General features: G+C 40.9%; 3 protein-coding genes across 3 annotated transcripts in view; 2 read left to right on the forward strand and 1 right to left on the reverse strand.

Moving 5' to 3' along the window:
- LOC118220708 (meiotic recombination protein REC8 homolog) overlaps positions 1-9639 on the reverse strand; it is a 13715-nt gene extending 4076 nt beyond the window's left edge. The window contains exons 1-13 of the mRNA XM_035404825.1: positions 9166-9639; positions 7874-7942; positions 7312-7454; positions 5946-6021; positions 4707-4821; positions 4448-4520; positions 4022-4089; positions 3800-3887; positions 3102-3177; positions 2565-2799; positions 2253-2384; positions 479-545; positions 1-105 (exon numbers count right to left, since the gene is read on the reverse strand). The exon at positions 1-105 is cut by the window's left edge and continues 77 nt beyond it. Coding sequence (XP_035260716.1) covers positions 1-105; positions 479-545; positions 2253-2384; positions 2565-2799; positions 3102-3177; positions 3800-3887; positions 4022-4089; positions 4448-4520; positions 4707-4821; positions 5946-6021; positions 7312-7454; positions 7874-7942; positions 9166-9221 — 1303 coding nt within the window. The 5' untranslated portion in view covers positions 9222-9639. The remainder of the gene's footprint in view (positions 106-478; positions 546-2252; positions 2385-2564; positions 2800-3101; positions 3178-3799; positions 3888-4021; positions 4090-4447; positions 4521-4706; positions 4822-5945; positions 6022-7311; positions 7455-7873; positions 7943-9165) is intronic.
- Positions 1-20339, forward strand: part of LOC118220799 — an 84854-nt gene that overhangs the window by 29854 nt on the left and 34661 nt on the right. The gene's annotated exons all lie outside the window — the stretch shown is intronic.
- On the forward strand, positions 13753-17948 carry LOC118220814. Its single transcript, XM_035405107.1, has 5 exons — positions 13753-13997; positions 14099-14431; positions 16163-16435; positions 17139-17260; positions 17453-17948. The coding sequence occupies exons 1-5, from the start codon at positions 13958-13960 to the stop codon at positions 17477-17479; spliced, it is 795 nt and encodes a 264-aa protein (XP_035260998.1). The 5' UTR covers positions 13753-13957; the 3' UTR covers positions 17480-17948.

Genomic DNA, 20339 nt, shown 5'->3' on the forward strand with positions numbered 1-20339 from the left:
CCGACTCCGTCTCCCCCTCCTCCACCCTCTCCCCAGCAGCCACAGTGGAGAGGGGGGTGACGACCGCTGCCCTTCTCCACAGATCCAGGATATCTGGGTGGAGGGCTAGAAGGTAGAGCACGGGGCCCGGAGTAACTACAGGAAGCTAAGCTGAGATCTATACCACGGTGCTGAATCACTGCCTGCTAGCAAGCATACCGCTGCCCCCTAGTGGCCTGGCGTTGGCCCAGCAGTCAGTGCTCCACCATTTTGTATATCAGCACTACAGTGGCCCGTTGATGGCCGGTATGGTCGATTTTAATTATCGGATGTCGCTGGGTTTGGGACTTGAGCCCACAGCCTTCCACTGTTAGGACTTGCGGTGGACCAGGAGTCTAATGAAGTAGCTGAGGAATCTCCAGACAAAGGCTACAGTATGAAAGCTGTTGGGCTTCAGTACTTTAATATGGGTGCTGTGTAGCAACATGGCGACACTCACCAGTGCAGGGATTGCTCAGGAGCTCCACCGGAGAGACACTTCTTCTGGAGGGAGGCTCAAACAACTCCTGACACATACACACACACAGACACACACACACATGCACACACACACATGCACACGCATACACACACACAGACACACACACACATGCACACACACACGCAGACGCACACGCACACACAGCTTGGTTTCAGAGAGTGAGACTGAGATCTATCATGCATGCTAGTAATCATGTGATCTGATGTATATCCTCCAGAATGTCATTAACTGTGTCATATGTGAATTTGTGCTTGCATAAATCCATCACTGTATTAGTGTGTATTTTAGTCTAATCATGCGGTGTGGTAGCAGGGCCTGGGTCTGAGTGTGTCAGTGTAGTACCAGGGACTGGGTCTGAGCCGGTCAGTGTGGTACCACAGGGTTCATACACTTTTTCACCAATGATTTTCAATGACTTTTCCATGACTTCTCCTCAACCTTTACCTGAATTTCCATAGAAGTTGACCCTTCTAACCAATCGTGAGCTTGACATTCTTACCTTTAATGCTGATTTTAAATTGGTTAATATTAGCCTTCGATCACTCCACTGTCACGCGACACAGAGAGCTAACGCGGTAACTAATGTTACCTGAAGACAAAAGTTTATGTTCAATTTATTAGCGTTATCGAAAGCTGAAAAGCTGAAGCGAACGATTACGGCATTTTTTTTTAAACGTTAACGTAGGCTACTGTTTTGTGTAGCGACCCGGTTGAAACAGCTAATTTCTCCGATGCAGTTTACTGGCGATTGATTTAATTAGCGGTATTAATGTGACCAGAAGCGCTTTGTCGTTTGAATGCATAACACGCAATTCCTTGAAGAGTCGACACATTTTAGGCGTGACAGTTTAACTGTTACTTGTAAACCGTACTGTTATATTGTCGTTTTTTATCAATCAAAACAATCTATTGCATATATTGTTGGTGCTCCTTATATTTTTGGTGGGTGCTCCTAACTTTTTGAAGTTGCGAGCACCAGTGCTACGAAGTAAAAAAGTTAATTTCGAGCCCTGATTTATTATTGAAGCTGCACACCTGGCATATTGTCGGCACAGTAGCGCTTACGTTTACTAACTGCTACATTAGCAGAAGCGTGCCTGTAAACAGACTGAGCCAGACCGAATTAACTTCTCACACCACCAAAATACCGCGAAGGTTACGTGCCAATTTACGTTTTATTACTATACATACTATTTGTATGATTGGATTCATTAGTAATTATATTTGATGCAACTTTAGCTGTGTTTCCATTACTTTTCCAAAACTTTTCAAAAAATATTATTTTCCATAACTTTTCCAGGGCCTGGAAATCGCATTTTAAATTTCAATGACTTTTCCAGGTTTTTCATGACCTTACGAACCCTGGTACCAGGGCCTGGGTCTGAGTGTGTCAGTGTGGTACCAGGGCCTAGGTCTGAGAGGGTCAGTGTGGTACCAGGGCCTGGGTCTGAGCCGGTCAGTGTGGTACCAGGGCCTGGGTCTGAGAGGGTCAGTGTGGTACCAGGGCCTGGGTCTGAGAGGGTCAGTGTGGTACCAGGGCCTGGGTCTGAGTGTGTCAGTGTGGTACCAGGGCCTGGGTCTGAGTGTGTCAGTGTGGTAGCAGGGCCTGGGTCTGAGAGGGTCAGTGTGGTACCAGGGACTGGGTCTGAGCGAGTCAGTGTGGTACCAGGGCCTGGGTCTGAGAGGGTCAGTGTGGTACCAGGGCCTGGGTCTGAGAGGGTCAGTGTGGTACCAGGGCCTGGGTCTCAGTCAGTGGATCCTGTATCGCCTCCTGCAGCTCCTCTGAGGGAATCTGAGTCTGTTCGTCGATGAAGAGCAGCTGCCGCCGCCGCCGCGGTTTCTTTGCTGGAGCTGCAGGCTCTGGCTGCGGAGAGAGAGGAAAGGGTTAAACCCTGCAGTGCAGAGAGGAGCCCAGGGGAACTCCAGTCTGGTCACTGAGGCACAGCGGTACGGCACCGACACACTGTTTACCCTTCCCTCTGCTCCCGTCACTCAGAAACGACACACCACTGTGCGCGCGTCACTCTTCCCCTACACCACTCACCTCCAGACCAGGACTGTCCCTCCCTCTCTCCTTCCGCCTCCGTCTCTCCTCCGTCTCCCCCTCCCTCTCTCCCTCAGGGGACGAGGGCAGTGGAATGACAGACCCCGGGGTGGTCTCCAGTGGGGGCGGGGGCAGGGGCAGGGGCGGGGTCGAGGGTGGGGCCGCCGCAGGTGTCTCCGCCTCCCTCTCCGGCAGCAAGGTGAGATCCTCGGCAGTCACCGCGGTGACCCCCAGCCTGCCGGGAAGAACGCGGCAAGTCAGCACGCAATGTGCAGAAGCGGCGTGTGGAAATCACCATCAACATGATGACAATACGCCTCCAATCCTCACACACCTGTCTCTGCAGAGCGTGTTTGGGGCCCAATCCCTACAGAATGACCGTGAGCCCAATTAACCTTTCTCTAGCGACCTGTAAACTTCTATCTGTCGCACCTATCGAGTCTTTTTCATTATACTGTTACACTATGTATGTCAGCCAGCTGTCCCCTTCTCAAACGGTCTCTCGCTGCTCTGTCCGTCTCATTCAGTGTAACTCACTGCAACGCGGAGACTGCCGCCTGCTGCTGTTCCCTCGATATCTCTGCCTCCCTCACTTCCTCTCTCTCCTCCACTTCTGAAAGACAGACAGAATTTAGCCTCCGCTGTGATGCTCATTACAGGGCCTGAGACTAGCATGTGAGTTCAGTGGATTAGGGTTTGCCTGCAGCAGGGCTGTCCCACATAGAGCAGGCTAAAGTCTCCCAGCGCTCCCTCTCTGTGACAGCCCCCCCCTCCCCTTTGACTAGGGGTGTAAACCTCAGGCTTCACAACAAGATACTATTTAGACTCTTGAGCCAACGGTTCGATATTCAGCAATATCACAAATTCTGCTACGACGTGATCCAAGATGATCTAATAACGATCACTATATATGACCCGGCTAATATAATCCTGTTACCACACACACATGCAACCACAATGAGGCTGAGAATGCAAATGCTTACTGACGTTGCGTTACCAGAAGGAAAAATGGCACTAGAGTGCGTGATGATGAGGCAGAGTCGGAAACGTAAAGAATGATGTTGGCAGTGTCGCTAGGGAGCAAACTGCCCTACGATTATGGACATATAAATGAATATTTTCCTGGGATTCATAACAATACGGACAGACTTTTGTACATTGCGGATCGTTGCCCTTTGACCCGGAACTGCAGTCCGGATCGACGCATTACCGCTACCTTTAAGGCCTTAACGCACCTTCAGGAAACTGGTCCTGCTGCTCCATCAGCATGTCAATTATGTCCATATGCCTGGGCGTGACCTCTGGCAGGTCCGCCCCTTCAAACTGGAGACCGGACGGAGAGATGAAAGAGGAGTGGCGCACAAAAAAAACGTAATTAAACAATAAGAACATAAAGCATGAGACATGACACAGCACATTTAAGATTACCAGTGATGTCGTTTGTGTGATTTCAGTACCTCTGCTGCAGGAGTAACAACGAGCTCCCTGTCTACCAGAGTGATAGACTCAGGGGATGCAGTGATGCCTTTGAATACAGAAAGAGTATGGCAACTTAAAGAGAAAGCATAGCACCTCTCCCCTCAAACACACACACACACACACACACACACACACACACACACACACACACAGACACATACACACAGACAGACACACACATACACAAAGGCATTTCTTATTTAATAGAGGAAATTATGGTGACAATATGGGGATATTCTGAGATTTTTAGTGTAAAATCGAAAGGGCTAAGTAAATAAGACATTATCATTATTGTTATTATTACTATATTAGTATTGTTGTTGTTATTATTATTATTAGGTTTAACTTATGCCTCCAAAAAATAGCACATGACATCGCTCTTATTCTGGCTTGTGATCACTCACGGTCCCTCTGTGGTGTTCCAAGTCTTTCCACCAGGGGGCGCTGGGGGGATGTTTCTTCAGGTACCTGCCACTGCTTTCAATTGCACACAAATAACAACCTCAGCCATCAACAGCATCAAACTGGTGTGCGCCTTCCTTTATAACAGTAGTTTTCCTTGCATGTCTGTGTGTGCGCGTGCATGCTTGTGTGTGCACATGCATGTGCGTGCATGTATTTCCAGAGCCTTTACTTGTTTAGACTTTCTCTGAGTGACGCTACCTGCATGATCGTACTGGGGCTGGGCATCGCGTACTCCATCACTCCAAAGAAGGGGTCCTGGGCCCTCTCACATTCCTCCAACATGGACAGACCATCAGGAACAGTTAGGGCCGGCCTACAGGACAACAAATAAAAGTACGATCGGTGTTCCATCCACGGTTATCAGTTGTGGAAGTGCTGGAAAATGATGACAGGACAAAAGCTGTATTAGTACAAAATACATAAATGCACTCACTGCTCAAATCAAATCAAATTTTATTTATATGCATTTTACAAGGAATTTGTCACGAATGTCCTTCACGGTACCCCAGCTTAATCACCCATAAAGCGAGCCAACAGCAACAGTGACAAGGAAAAGCCCCCTGGGTGGCAGGAGACTGCCCATCGTGGACAGAGAGCAGGGCGAAAGTGTCCCATGACGGTGGCCACTTGCAAACCTGGGCACTTCCAGTATCTACCATCTTTCCAAGCAGGGGTGGTACCAGGGATTTGGGGCCCCATGTAAAGATCTCACATTGGCCCCACCACCCCAGGCCGCCCCATCCCTGCACAATCACAGCACAATTTTTTTAAGGGTCCCTGTCAGTCTGGGCCCTTGGACTCTAACCTCCTCGCCCCCACACGGTGCCCCTGTTTGGAAGCATTTATTGTACTACCGTATTCAGTCTGCCTTAATCTTTAATGAAGACCCTAACCCTCGCTCAGCAGCTGGGAGACAGTGCACAGAAACCTGTGAAGTGCGTTCGAAGGCAGTCGTGCCATGAAGTTGCATTTCATCACAGGCATTTAGCAGACGCTCTTATCCATTACATTACATTACATTACATTACAGGCATTTAGCAGACGCTCTTATCCAGAGCGACCTACAGCAAGTGCATTAGTTCAAGGTGCAGAGGTGCAAAAGAAACACACTAGAGTGAAGTAAAGATCGTAGTGCCAGAAGTGACCACCTAGATCAGGACTCCAACCCTGTCGGGTAACCTGTTCAGCGAACAAACAAACAATCCAAAACTAATGCTGGGCAAACTACAAAACAGGTAGAAGTCTAATCTAGCTACACTACTGGCAAAAAACAGATACTTAGCCTGCTCTAGGAGATCTTCTGCGGGTCCTGCACAGCTGAGTCCAATTGCTCAAGGGTACAATGGCAGTGTCCTACCCAGGAATCGAACCTGCAACCTTGTGGCTACCAGTTCCTTACCCATTATACTACACTACCGTGAAGTGCGCGGCTCTCACCTGTCGGGCTCCACCAGGTCAATTTTGAGCGTCTTGGCGGAGCGCAGCAGTCTGTCTATGGTGTGCTGGATCTCCTCTGGAACCAGAGCCAAGCAGTCAGAGCACAGCGCTGGTAGCACTTAGCCACCTGATCTCCTCAGAGAAACACACGCACAGCGTTCCTCGCTGTGCTCTCCGAGTAGCTGGTGCAGGGGCGTGGCCGTGCCAAACTGCCCATGCCGGCCAGCCTCACATAACATATCATTACATTACATCACCCTCACATAACATATCATTACATTACATCACCCGCACATAACATATCATTACATTACATCACCCGCACATAACATATCATTACATCACCCTCACATAACATATCATTACATTACATCACCCACACATAACATATCATTACATTACATCACCCTCACATAACATATCATTACATTACATCACCCTCACATAACATATCATTACATTACATCACCCGCACATAACATATCATTACATCACCCTCACATAACATATCATTACATTACATCACCCTCACATAACATATCATTACATTACCCTCACATAACATATCATTACATTACATCACCCTCACATAACATATCATTACATTACCCTCACATAACATATCATTACATTACCCTCACATAACATATCATTACATTACATCACCCTCACATAACATATCATTACATTACATCACCCTCACATAACATATCATTACATCACCCTCACATAACATATCATTACATCACCCTCACATAACATATCATTACATTACATCACCCACACATAACATATCATTACATCACCCTCACATAACATATCATTACATCACCCTCACATAACATATCATTACATTACATCACCCTCACATAACATATCATTACATTACCCTCACACAACATATCATTACATTACATTACATCACCCTCACATAACATATCATTACATTACATCACCCTCACATAACATATCAATACATTACATTACATTACCCTCACATAACATATCATTACATTACATCACCCTCACATAACATGTCAGTACATTACATCACCCTCACATAACATATCATTACATCACCCTCATATGACATATTACATCACATCAGTACATTCTCTCAGTATACACGCCAAGCTATCTCTCACCTCACCGATAGTTCTGACGTACTGTAGAGCAGCATGCTCAGTCAGTCAGGAGTCAGTCAGTCAGTCAGTCAATTCCCAATTCTGTGTCATTGTGTCAAAATACATGTATCTCTCTCGCACTCCCACGTCCTCTCTGTCGTATTTATATTGGTATGTACTGCACGTTGATTATTTTCAGTGGGAATGGACTGTAACAGAAATAATATCAAATGCTTTCTCACCCAGTAAAAGGGCACATTGGCGGTGGTAGACGATGATGACGCCATACTGCAGCTGGAAGGAAAGGTACAGGGAGAAACGGGGGCGGGGAAGTCCCGGCTGGAGAGGCGGGGCCCGCACCAGCACGTAATCCATGATGTCATCGCTGTTAGCATGCAAGCACCAGCATAAATGTTAACTTCACATAAATGTTAACTATGTTCAAGGCAAAGAGAAACGAACCTAAATTATTTGTACCTATATTATTATCTATATCATTATGTGCGCTGAGGTTTTCCACACACAACGTACACATGCTTGAACAAACACAGACATGGATATCCATATATGCTAAAAGAATTACAAACCGCACATAGGAAGAAGACAAGTTTACGCAGCAGGGCATTTGGAAACAGAGGCTTAAAGCAGGGACAGACACAATGACACATTTACATACAACTACACAGTAAAATGTTCAGGTATATCAACTCTTACAGAGTAAATATGCTCCTTATTTGACTCCTATTTACTCTGTTAGTGGAATTAGCACTGGACCGAACATTTAAAAAGATATTTTTCAATTACCATGTGCGTTGAACGTTGACTTTGAGATAGTCTCTCCGAGAAATTTTGATAGCTTTTGTAGCTGCCAACCTGAACAAAAAAAAAAAAGTTTAAACATTTTTAAAAAGGGTTAACAACTATTGATATAAGCCTACACATAATCAGTTTAGGCAATTCGCAAAATCATTGGCTTACGTGTCTGTTTATTAAATAAAATGTGTTGTGCATCTCTGTATAGTACACAGGTGAATTATCTCTTGTAATGTCATTCTGAGGCTTCCAAAATAGTTTTGATGTTACCCTTATCATATTCTCCTTGATGCCCGAACGTTGTCAACAAATAGACTGCTTCACCTCAGCATGACTCCCGAACATGCACTGATTTAATAATATTTACTTCTTAAAGAGGCACTTGATTGGTCCTTTTCTTGTTTTGTGAATTCGTTCATTATTATGTCTGAAAATCGTTCGCGCCTGTTTTTTCTGTAACTGCAATAGTGTAGCCTATCTGAATTATTGAAAGTCGAAGAAATAATCTAATCTATAGAAAATTAATTTTACACACGGATTGTGCAGGCTAACACAGATGTTACCTGTATCGTTTAATATTTTGATTAATATCTTGATTGCTTTGTTTATTACACAATAACTTTGTTCCCTAATTTATTTGATTCCGCAGTTATTTCACCATTTGTAAACCGCTTTTCACGATTCTAAACGGGTTCAGAAACAGTAGGTCAATAATTCACTCATAAATCTACACATTGTAAAGAGACATAAGTCTAATCGTAAAATAATTTCTAATGTGAAGGGAGTTGGAAAATGCCAAGGTGTTCGAATCTTTATCCTCGTGATTATACAAAACAACCAAACATTTGAAACTAAAAAGTTCGCATGTGAACATTGAAAACCCAAATGGATGCCAATAATGGTTTTGTTTAGTAGTTGTTGTTTTATTTTTTTAATCCGCCGCTCACTTCATCGTCGGAATTCAGTCACTTAAGTTCAATTATCTAAAAATAGGCTACTTCTAGAATCGGGTCCATTTTTCTTAGAGAATTATTTTGTCATTATGGACTAGGTAAGAACATTTCGGGTTTAAAAACAGGACTTTGTCGACAAAAACGTCTGTGTCTCGAACTTAATCGCCTGTTAATATAGCAAAATCATGATGTCAATCTTGATATTGGTGAGTATAGGCAGGTAGACATCATCAAAGGTTTCAATAGGCTACATGGATAGAAATTGATGAATATGGGCACATAATTTGGACCATCAATCATATTATGAGAATAAATATATAAAAAACTCACCATACAGTAGAGAAACAGCCTGTGCGGTATTGTAAAACGTTTGGATAGTAAAACATCGTCTGTTATTAATAATTGCTCAGAGCTAATGTTTCCCTCGATAGAAGTAGAAATAGAGAGTACAGTGGATCAGCTTATCAATACAGTAGCCTAATTAAAAGTCAAGCGTGAATTTCCATAAATGCGCATTATCTGTGGTATTAGGTCTAGCTATGCCTAGTAATTTTCATACACAGAAAATTGCGGGCTATATAACTTTGTCCTTCCTTGGAACAATCGATATAGGCTACCCTTATTTTAGATAACACTGTCCCCTCCCATTACTTCTGACCAATCAACAGTTTAATTTATGCTGTGGAAACAAACTGACCAATAACGCCAATTTAAGCGTCTAAGAATTTCAAAGGGCGAAACACTACAAACATCTCGGTCTTCCATCATTCCACTGGCTTTCTCTAGCGACAGTTTCGTTTTCGTTTCAGGGAAATCGAAATAAGAAACTGTGCAAGCGGTTGGAATAAGCCACTCGTTCCCAGTGCCTGATATCAGACAAAATTATCAACTCGTTACACGCCATTTCCATCTGAATCTGCAGTGGGCAGGATTCAAACGTCTGGACCCAGGCAAAGTGTGGGACTGAACGAAAAACGCTGGTAGCTACACGTCTACGGAAGGTTCGGAGTACAAAAATGGAGACTTACTGCATGGTCCTGGGCACGGTCGGTCTGATCTTTGCTGTAATTGATGGTAAGATAGCCTATTAGTCTGCATGTGTTGCGATGTGGTTGTGACGCGGTTTGAAAACAGATAGGCTGACCTCCACCCATGAAACCATTTCTGTAGCCCTGCTGAAAATTCCAGCTAAAACCCGCTTGGATGGTTTAGAACCGTGTTTTCGACACTTCTACCTGGCCATAGCTGGTCTCAAGTTGGACAAAGCTGGTTAAAGCTGGTGATGTTGGCAGGCCTAGAGTAGGCCTAAGCTGGTGGTCAAACTGGTGGACTTCTGACTAGGCTTGGTCAGCTGGACTAATATAATTAAATATATGGCAGGACATTGAGTAGGCCTTTAAATGTAGGCCTACTGCATAATATATGATAATATATATATATATATATATATATATATATATATATATATATATCGTAGGCCTATATAATTTTAAATATGACATTTCAAATTTATATTTGTGTAGGCCTATAAAATACAAATCTTGTATCTGTATTTAAATATATGTAGGCTAAATACATGTCATAAATATGCAGAAGTAGTCTGTTTTGAATATTTATATTTTTGCTAGCCTATACATTTGAAATGTAAATATATGATGTAAAAATAGACGGGTAATAGCCTAATACAGTTTAGACTATGTTTTCATATGTTAAGATATTTGTGCTTCCCATATATTTCCCTATATCATTTTTCCGTATGGGAAAACCACTTTGACTAATTTCGGCTGGTTTAAGATGGAACTTTCCGAAGGGAGTGTAGCATAGGCTATAGCTAACTACATAAACTTTACAGTTCGATTTTTTAACTGCCGTCTCCGTCTCTCATTCAGCTCGAACGGTCGACCAATTGAAAAGGTGTCTCAACGGTGTGGCAGATTCCCTCTCTATCATTCTCTTATCTTTCATCCATCTTCGCGTATCTCTTCGCCGCCCTTGTGTTCACCTGCTTCGCTGCCTACAGAAATATTTTTATGCCCGGAAACGATCCATGTGTGGACAGCTGGATTGGAACACGGACCTGAAAAGTGAAGGTGCGGTAAATAAATCGGAATTCCTGCAATTTGTCCGCCTGAGTATGGAAACTGTCAATGAAGTCGTCGATGGTGTCTGTCGCCTCCTCAGAGGTGTGCTGTCGCTGTGCGGCGCTGCCCTTCACTTTTTCCAGGGGGCGCTCTATTTGGCTACTGCGTTAGTTCACCTCAAATTCACCATATTTGTGTACGCTCAGTCCTGCTTTGTTTTTTTGACAGAATAGTTTTTAAAACTGTTGCTCTGTTTGTAAATGTATAAATCTCGTTCTGTCATACTAGAGCAGACTAGACTAAAATGTACGCAATACTATTGTTGCTCCTCCCTCTGAAAACGGCTATTAAGGGGAAAAACTAAAATTTTAGAACTTTGGTTTAGTTTGTTCATATTAGTACACTAATACAAAGGCTGACACTGTACCTTGGGATATATGGGCTGCAATGCTGGTATAGTATTGTTAGTTAGAAATGTATAGCAAAAAACAAGTAAAACTATTTAATCATCAAATAAATCATGTGATTCGTGTTAATCTGAAGTGAATGTTTTGGACATAGGCTACATACTTTAAATAGCTAACTCATGATTAACAAAAAGGATAATCGAACATGAAGATTGTGTAATAAAACAATGTGTTATTTACAGTCATATAGTACTATGTTCATTACATTGTCACATCTATATTGGAAAGTTTTAAATTTCCAACACTGTCTATCTGAATAAATATTTTATTCACTAGCACTTTTTATACTTAATCTAATGATTATCATAAAATTGCACATTTACATTCAACATATGTTTTAATTGATTATTTGGATTGTAAGTAAAATTAAATTGGGGATTATACATTTGTCTTTTTTTGTGTGTGTGTGGTGGGGAAGTTAATTTTCATGTTAGGCACTCATACTTATGGTGTGTGAATATCTATTGTGTCCAGATACATACATGCCACCATTACCAAGAAGCTACATTTTTTTCTCCTGTTCTGGAGAAATACATGAAATGTTTGTGCTCACTGACTGTGTGTTAAGTTCATTGTGAAATTGAGGAAACTGGTTTCATATGAAGATCTGAGCTTTCTGCCATCAGGCCTCCACATATCAATTCTGGAGACTTTACATGATGCAAAGCCTTTGTAATAACCTACATTCATGGTGGTCCTAAGCTCACCAATAAGTTTTTTTTTTTCACAATTAATACATATACTCTGCGTATATACTGTATGAATACAAATATCTGTATAATAATTGCAGTAATACTGTGTATTGTCGTGGTTTCCAATCGACAAACTTCTTCTTCTTTTTGATCTAGATTTAGCAGATTTCTTCTATCTTTTATGAAGAAATGAGGCAGAGGATGAGGCATAATCTTCAGAATATCAAACTTTATTCTCAAGTAAATAGAGTACAAAGTCATGATGTCCGCGGAACATCCCCACGAACCCCACAGATACATCAGCTTTTATTTAATTTCTTATCTTTTCTTATCACTTCTTCTCCCCCTGGAGCATTTCTTTTGGCTGCACCACAGTCGTTTACTGGATCTTTATTTTGCTATAATCATCAAAATTAGTCGATGTTGATTGGTTAACTAATGCTGACAGCATGAAACCATTGTGGTTTATTCAGCTCTCATTGGTTCTGACATGAGTACAAAAGAGTGCAGCTGTTACATGGATCCAGATACATGAGTAAAGAGGTTATTCATTTTATTTAGAAGATAATGTGTGTGTCCACTAAAATGTGTGAGTGTGCAGTGTTCTTTTACTTATGCTGACCATGATGACCGTGTACTTCTACTTATAATTACGCTGACACTATGTGTAATTATGTACTAATACTATGTGATAAATAACAGAATAATAGAAGAATAATATGTCATGGAAATGACCAGAAATGTCCAACTAATTACCAGAAATTTCCAACAGTATCACACACAGCAATTGAGACGCTCAAAGAATTACAGGGCAATATGTGTACAGATAACTCATACCATCAAAAACTGCGAAAATATGCACAGATAAGAATACAGTAGCCTGTGGTATGAGGACACAGCGAGAAACATAAAAGCGCTTCTGCCAGTAATTTACTGGTCTGTTTTTTTTTTTTTGTTTTTTTTTTTTGTTACATGAAGTGCTTCCGTAACACCTCTGCTGCTCACGTCGTTTGAGTTTCCAGTTACAGTAGAAAGAGCCTTTCATGGCCTCCCACTCACCTGTCTGCAGACCTACCGCACTGGGGGTGTCTCGCGCACTGTCCCCTTCTAAACTGTTCATGCCGATCAGTGCAAAAGACCCCAGAAAATTCATATTTTCGACTAGCCCGTAGCGGCATTTTGTGATGTCTATTTTATGACTGAATGATTTGATTTGCACTCTGCAGCAGGTATTTTTCCCGGTGCATATTTGCATTTCCCTTTGTATAGTTTGTTGCATACTTGTTGCAATTTTTTCACATGCAGTCACATTAAGTATCATTGAGTATTGCTGTCAACCAGATCTCCTGACTAAAACATTACAACTCATAAATATAAGTTAATATCAAATATTATATATTTTAAAATGTATAATTCGTATTAAAGAGTTGTATACATACGGGGACTTCTTGAGAGTAAATCAGCAAGATATTGGCACTGAGTAGATGAAGAGTTGCCCTATATACCTTCAGGTGTCAGGATGGGTGGCCTTTGTAGCAGGCAACCTATGCCTTTGAAGTTAGTTTCCATCTAAGTTAGTTTCCACTGCAGAAATGTGCATGCAGGGGGTCAGGATGTGTGTGTGTACGTGTGCGTGTGAGTGTGTGTGTGTGTGTGTGTGTGAGAGAGAGAGAGAGAGAGAGAATGAGAGAGAGACTGACAGACGGAGAGAGAGCAAGATTTATCATTTGCAAAATGGGAAACTGTGCAGTTGTTTTTGGCTTTTGGTTTGGCAAGGTTTATCGCTTGCACATCATTACAGAAATGACAGAATAGATGACATGGCATCCTTTTATTCACAGTAGCAATATACTTAGTTAACGTGCACAATCATTTCTTCACTATGGTTTCTTTATTTCTTCTGATTATCTTCATCAAGTACAGTGAGTATTTGCAAATTATTATTATTATTATTATTGTTGTTGTTGTTGTTGTTATTTCCACGTGTCTGTATTGTATTTTGTTTTTGTTTTCTGTTTCTCAGAAACTGCTGAAGGCTTTGTTAACCCTGCTCCTATAGTATTCGGGGATACAGGGCAAAATGTGACCATCCACAGCCGTATCAAAGAAATATCGAACTATCACACGTTCATTAGCTGGTACCGTCTGAGACCTAGTGGACAGGTAGAGCACCTCGCTTACTTCAGCTCAGTCCCTGCGAAGTTAAAGCGTTACAGCGGAGTGCTTCCCAAAGACTCTGATACTGCATACCTAAACGTCTCGAGCGCCACAATCGCCGACTCCGGACGCTACTTCTCCGTGGCGGGCACTGCTCTCAGCTTAACACCTGGCTCCTACTCAGTTTTAGCCATAACAGGTAAGATATGGACATGTATTGTTTAAATTATTATTTGAGGGATGATCTCGAAAAATTGTTTTTGTAGAGAGGATAAAACGTGAGCAACATTAAGGATTACATTAATTGTAGACCGATTGGCCCATCTTATAATAGCTACACATTAAAATGTCCAGTGTTAAATCCAACTCTTAACAGATACCATTTGGTTCCACTCTGGAATGTGTGACCAACAGTTATTTGTTAAGAAATGAATTAACATTGGCATTTTACAGTGTATCTGTGTCGGAATAAAAAAAACATGAACATAAGAAACAAACAATCATTCAGGATTGTTGATAGATTTCGCAGCGGAAAGGGGAGCCTACATCAGCCGTACGAAGTCACGGCAATCATTGCGACGAGGACAAGTTGATGTTGAAACTATCAAAACTCACTGTAACTAGGCTATATACCTAGTTTTCATCTTGTATCTGGGTAAATTCTAATTCCAACATTTAATCTTATTTTATTGAGTGGCCGATATGAGCAGTGGGCTCTGTATTACGAATGTCCCGTTCGTGAACATTTGCTCAGGCTATTGCCTTGTAATGGACAGAAATCGGAATGTTAACCACATCAGTAGGCTGTAGCCAGTCTAAATATTCAGCCACTGATTTGATAAGATCGGAAAAAATCTTAGACCAGAATTTGAGATAACATGACAGCGGTGAAAAGAAAATGAAAATCTTAAAAAATCAAAAAGGACGGCGCCATTTCAAGAGGTAGCCTACTCTATTAGTTTACGGTCCAAAGGGGTCCAAAAATGTATGACGACTTTCGACTTAATAAGTCAGATTGATTATGTGGCATGGTTAGCCTAAATAAATAAGTAAATACCATATCCTGTAACAGGTGAAGGAAATGAAAGAAAATAGCTTTGTACAGGCAATCAGCGCCGATCATTATTTTATTGAATTCCATTCACTCTCGTTGTCCTTAGTATTCTCAGCTATTGAAGACTTTCAGTGCTTCAGTGACTGAGCGGTTGTTGAGGGCTGGATCGATTGTCTTGTTTAATTATCGAGAGCTCAAAATTCCACAGCACCACTGACAAAGAAAATAACTCCTACTTGAAATTCAGACTGAATTTCGCGGTATATTTTAATTTTAGCCGTTCTAAAAACCAGGCTGCTAATACATGATGTATCTAGGGAGTTTAAGCAACTTTTCAGAAAAGCCTTTCATCCATGGCCCCAGCTGCAAAATTATTCGCTCATAATTTGCGAATGATTTTTTTTTCTGAGCCTATGTAAAACTAAATAAATTGGCAAACTTAGCTTGGATAACACTATTATTTGGTTTGCAACTTTAAGCCTAGATTATTTAGTGGCACCCTCAGGACTGTCGAAAACATAAGTGTCAATTCATCCATACCTCAACATTTTCTATAAGATACACAATGAAAATGGCTATGGAAGTAAAAAATAAAAAAATAATACAAAGTTAAATATATAAATAGAAAGAAACTGTAAAGAACATGCTTCTCAACGGTAAAAACTGATGTTCTGTAGCTATTAATCTAACTCTGGGACACGAGTGAAGTTACCAATTTACCAAATGCGTAATACCAAAGTCATAAGACTGTCCACCAATCGATGTCATGTTATAATGTATTTAATCAGGTAGCTAGGTCAGTTGAGAACAATTTTAATTTCCCATTGTGATTTCATGAGACCCATTCTACTATATATCTCGTCTCTCTCTCCTCAGATCCCAAGAGCCTCCCTGTAATGCGCGTGTTCCTCAATCGCACAGGGGCCGTTGTTTGTGAATTGAAAGGCGGGGGTCCAACCTGGAGTGATCCACAGTGGGAAACAGATGATGCCAAAGACGGGCTGACGTTGCAGGCTGAAACTTTTATAGACGCGCAGGGCGCATTCATACGGTCCTCCATCCTCTCTTTGAAAGACGGGATCCGTGCTTTGAACTGTGTATGTACGCACATCACTGGAGTCATTATTCGAACCCGGGTCATGCAAGATAGTAAGAAAATGTTTTTTATCTCCCTCTTTTTTCCCTTTATCTTCTCGGGTCGTGTCTGCCATTCCTTTATCGTCTTTGTCAAGTTATTATTCTAACCAAATTTTCATAATTGCAGGTAGCTTTATAGTGTATTATGAATTCACACAGTGGCCTATTTCATGTTCCCAACAACCCATGATTTCAATCTAGTTAAGAGTGTTGCGCAGTTTATCATTCAGCAAAAAAAAAAAAAAAAATACCCAAAATGCTATTTAAAATTTAGGATCAAGCATGGGGAGAATCAGCTGTAATGAGGTGCTACTTATTTAAATTTGAATGGTTGATAATTTTGCAAAACAAAATTGGAACTGGAATGTATCAAAGCTTTCATAACTAAGGCGGTGACAGTGGCAGACACATTTATTATGAATATATATAATTGTTGTCACTTGCAATACAATCTGTAATTGTAGCCTACAGTTCCATTTACTTGCATGCACATTAAAATGGTTAATATGTGGACTTTTAGAAAGTAAAGCAATAAGACAATTGAGTCATGTATAATACATACACAGTCTACAATATACTATCTTAGGTTAAGGCTTAGAGCCCTATACTCATCAAAGATACAATAACCTGAGATTGTTATCTGTCCTGGATCTATAACACTCATTCTCAGAGTCTGTGTAATTATAAGTTGCTTTGTCATATTGAAATACTTCAGGCAAGGATCAGTGCCAGCTGCTGCGGTACCTATTTCCCCTGGCTGTGGTGCTGCTGCTGGTGACTGTGACAGCCAGTGGGCTGTGGGCCTGGAGACGAAGGAAGCAGAGCCCTATAGCACAGGTCAGTTATTCAATACAACTGTCTCCTGAAATATATGAAGTATAATGCTGGAGTGAAGAATGCGCTTTCAGTAACTGAACACTTTGGTAACTCTTTTTTTCATAATATCGCATGGAAAATTTATTCCACAACTCTTAGTATTTCCATTTAAAAAAACATTTCTCCCCCTCCCTCTCTCTCTCTCTCTCTCAGGGAATGGACAGCACATACGGGATCTGATCTGGATTTGTAACTCAGGGGTTGTAGGTTTCATTCCCCAATGAGACTCTACCACTGTACTTTGGCACAATGTGCCTGCACTGTTTCAGTACACATCCAGCTGTAAAAATGGATTGAGTGTAAAAAGAAAGTAATTTGCTCTGACAAGAGCATCTGTTGAATGTCTAAAATCCAATAGGACTTGAAGGAGCATTTCTTTATTTTCTTTACTTTGTAGATGTCAGAGCAGTATTTGCAGATTAAAAACATTTTTGGCCCATTTGCGGCTCTCTACACTTGTGCTTGCTTAGAGGATGATGCTGCGCAGTTTCGTTACTTTGAGTGATTCGATTTGAGTAGTTTTATCATGCCTTAATTTAAGTTAAAGGTTTATGTTGTACAATTGTATTGTAAGTTGTGTGTTTTGACAAACTTATTGCAATCGAATGAAATAAAAAAATCTTGACAAGAGCAAATGACAATGTTTAACCAAAATTTTTTCAAACTGTTTCTTTTTTCTATTTCTCAGAAATACTGTGGTCATCACTGTGGTGTCAGACCATGGAAACATTTCTAATTATAGCCTTGCAGCAAGAAATAGCTATGTACACAGGCAATAACACTATCAGGCAGTCAAGCAAGGGAAGTGGTCCACCACCTTCGCAAAATAGCTCAAACCAAAGGTGATGCATTGCCATGTGAATACAATTTCAGTAAGCTTCTTCATCAAGGCCTATGTCATTTTTTAGATGAGCTTAGACTGGCCTATATTAAATTCAGGTTGCAATACAAAATTAAATATCTTTTGCTTTTAGATTAACATTTATAAAACACAGTTCTCAGTGGAGCGTCCTGTCATTTGAAAGGACAACAGGACTGGCAGGAGTGTGCTGGTCATGTTGAATGCAGGTACACAAATGCATTATGTAAAAAGTTGTTACCTCATTTTGTATGAGCACCATAAGGAAACTGTGTATCTCAAGAAATAACAACTAAAAACAGGGCACACAAGCGACTTCCAGCTGAGGCAAATTTGAGGAGAAACCAATCCCATTTTTGTTGACAAAATGTATATTTTTTAGTCAAATTTGACAACGATACATTGACCATGCTGGAATGTGTAGCTGTGCACAAACTTAATTTAAAAGGCTGGTGGCATAATTGCAGACATAATCTCCATGATCATCACAATGTGATTGTTTCATGCTACAAACTTTGATTATGAACCCAAAACTTACAATGGCTATTGGTTGCCTTTTGACCAGGGTACAATTTTGGTATGTCCTAAAAGGAGAAGAGTTGGTCTGAATTTGCGTAGTATATCATGAGGAATAAGGCTTTTCATAAATTCAGTAATAAAATACACAATAATAATAATAATAATAATAATAATAGTGTGATGGCTGCCTTGCTCCACTTGCCTGGTTTTGTCAGGTTCTCTTGAGTTCCTGAACAGGAAGCTGGTGGGCGAGGTTGGGAAGAGTTCAATTGAGGCACACCTGTGCTGAGTGCCCTATTTAACTCCCTTTCAGCCATTCTGGGGCTGGCTTGTCTGTTTGCATTCCCTCTCTCCCAGTCTGTTGGTACACTTGAGTTCTCTCATCTTACAACATTTGTCATGATACTTTTCACTGATCCCTGCACACAAGCATACACAATGAATAGCCAATACACTTCCACACCTCATGTTTTTATGATTTATCATGATTTATCACTACCATAAAAATGCCTTTGGTTGGCTGACCGTATAGCAGCTAAAAGAATGCTTGCACAGAGGTGGGAGCCACCACTTTGTCCTAGGGCCTCATTTATAAAAATGTTCTTGGATTTATACTTGAACTTAGTCTTAAGATAATTTCCAACGGTTTCATAAAAGATACTGAGCATAACACCTTGCTTACCCAGGTTCTATGAAGCCCATTTGTAACTTACTTACCAGTGATCTATAAATCTCAAATTAACTTAAAATTGACGGCACCTGAACGTGCCTTACAATCAGCATTTTCGCCTTGTATAATGCTAGCACAAATGAGGGTTTAGTCAGGAATAACAATGGGCCAAAATAGAAAAGCAATCTTTTTGGAAGACGCTATCACGGCGATGGTAGAAGAGATTGAAGACAGACAGCACGTATTATTTGGTGGATTAAATAGTGGGTTGACAAACAAAACCAAACAGGTAGCTTGGGAGTGTGTCGCCACTGCAGTGAATGAAGTGGGGCAGCAAGACACAACTGTGGCTGATCTGAAAAAGAAATGGTCTGACCTTAAACTGCAAGGGGGGAAAAAATAGCCATACATAACCAGCAGGAAAATAACTTACGTCAAGTCTAGACTTTGCGTAGACATAAGATCATTTCCACGTCAAAGTAAGGTTTTATTTCTACTTGGTTTTCTGCGCAAGTCATACTTAAGATCAAAATTGATCGTAAGTCCGTTTTATAAATGAGGCCCCAGGTCTCATTGGGTGAATAGCTTCCTTGATATTATTTATATGGAAACATAAATAGCTCAGATACATAGAGCTAGAGAAATTTGATGTGTGGTCCTCAGCAGCTGTTAGTGTTAATTAGTCCCCATTGTGATTTCAAGTAACGGATTTAAACTAGTTTTTTTTTTCTTGTTTCATCTCTCTTTTTTAATGAACTTCCAAGCCAGGTTGTGACAATAACAATTATTATACTACTACTACTACCAATAATAATAATAATAATAATAATAATAATAATAATTATAGTAATAATAATAATAATAAGAAGAAGAATGTTGATGAAAGAAAGAAAAAATGCAAAGCTAAGACAGTAAATCTACAATTTTTTAAATTTGATAACACATTGCGTTATTAGCATAATGATAAATTGAGACCGTGAGAAAATGACTCA

This window comes from Anguilla anguilla, chromosome 1, assembly GCF_013347855.1.
Source record: "Anguilla anguilla isolate fAngAng1 chromosome 1, fAngAng1.pri, whole genome shotgun sequence".
In the NCBI taxonomy this organism is placed as follows: Eukaryota; Metazoa; Chordata; class Actinopteri; order Anguilliformes; family Anguillidae; genus Anguilla; species Anguilla anguilla.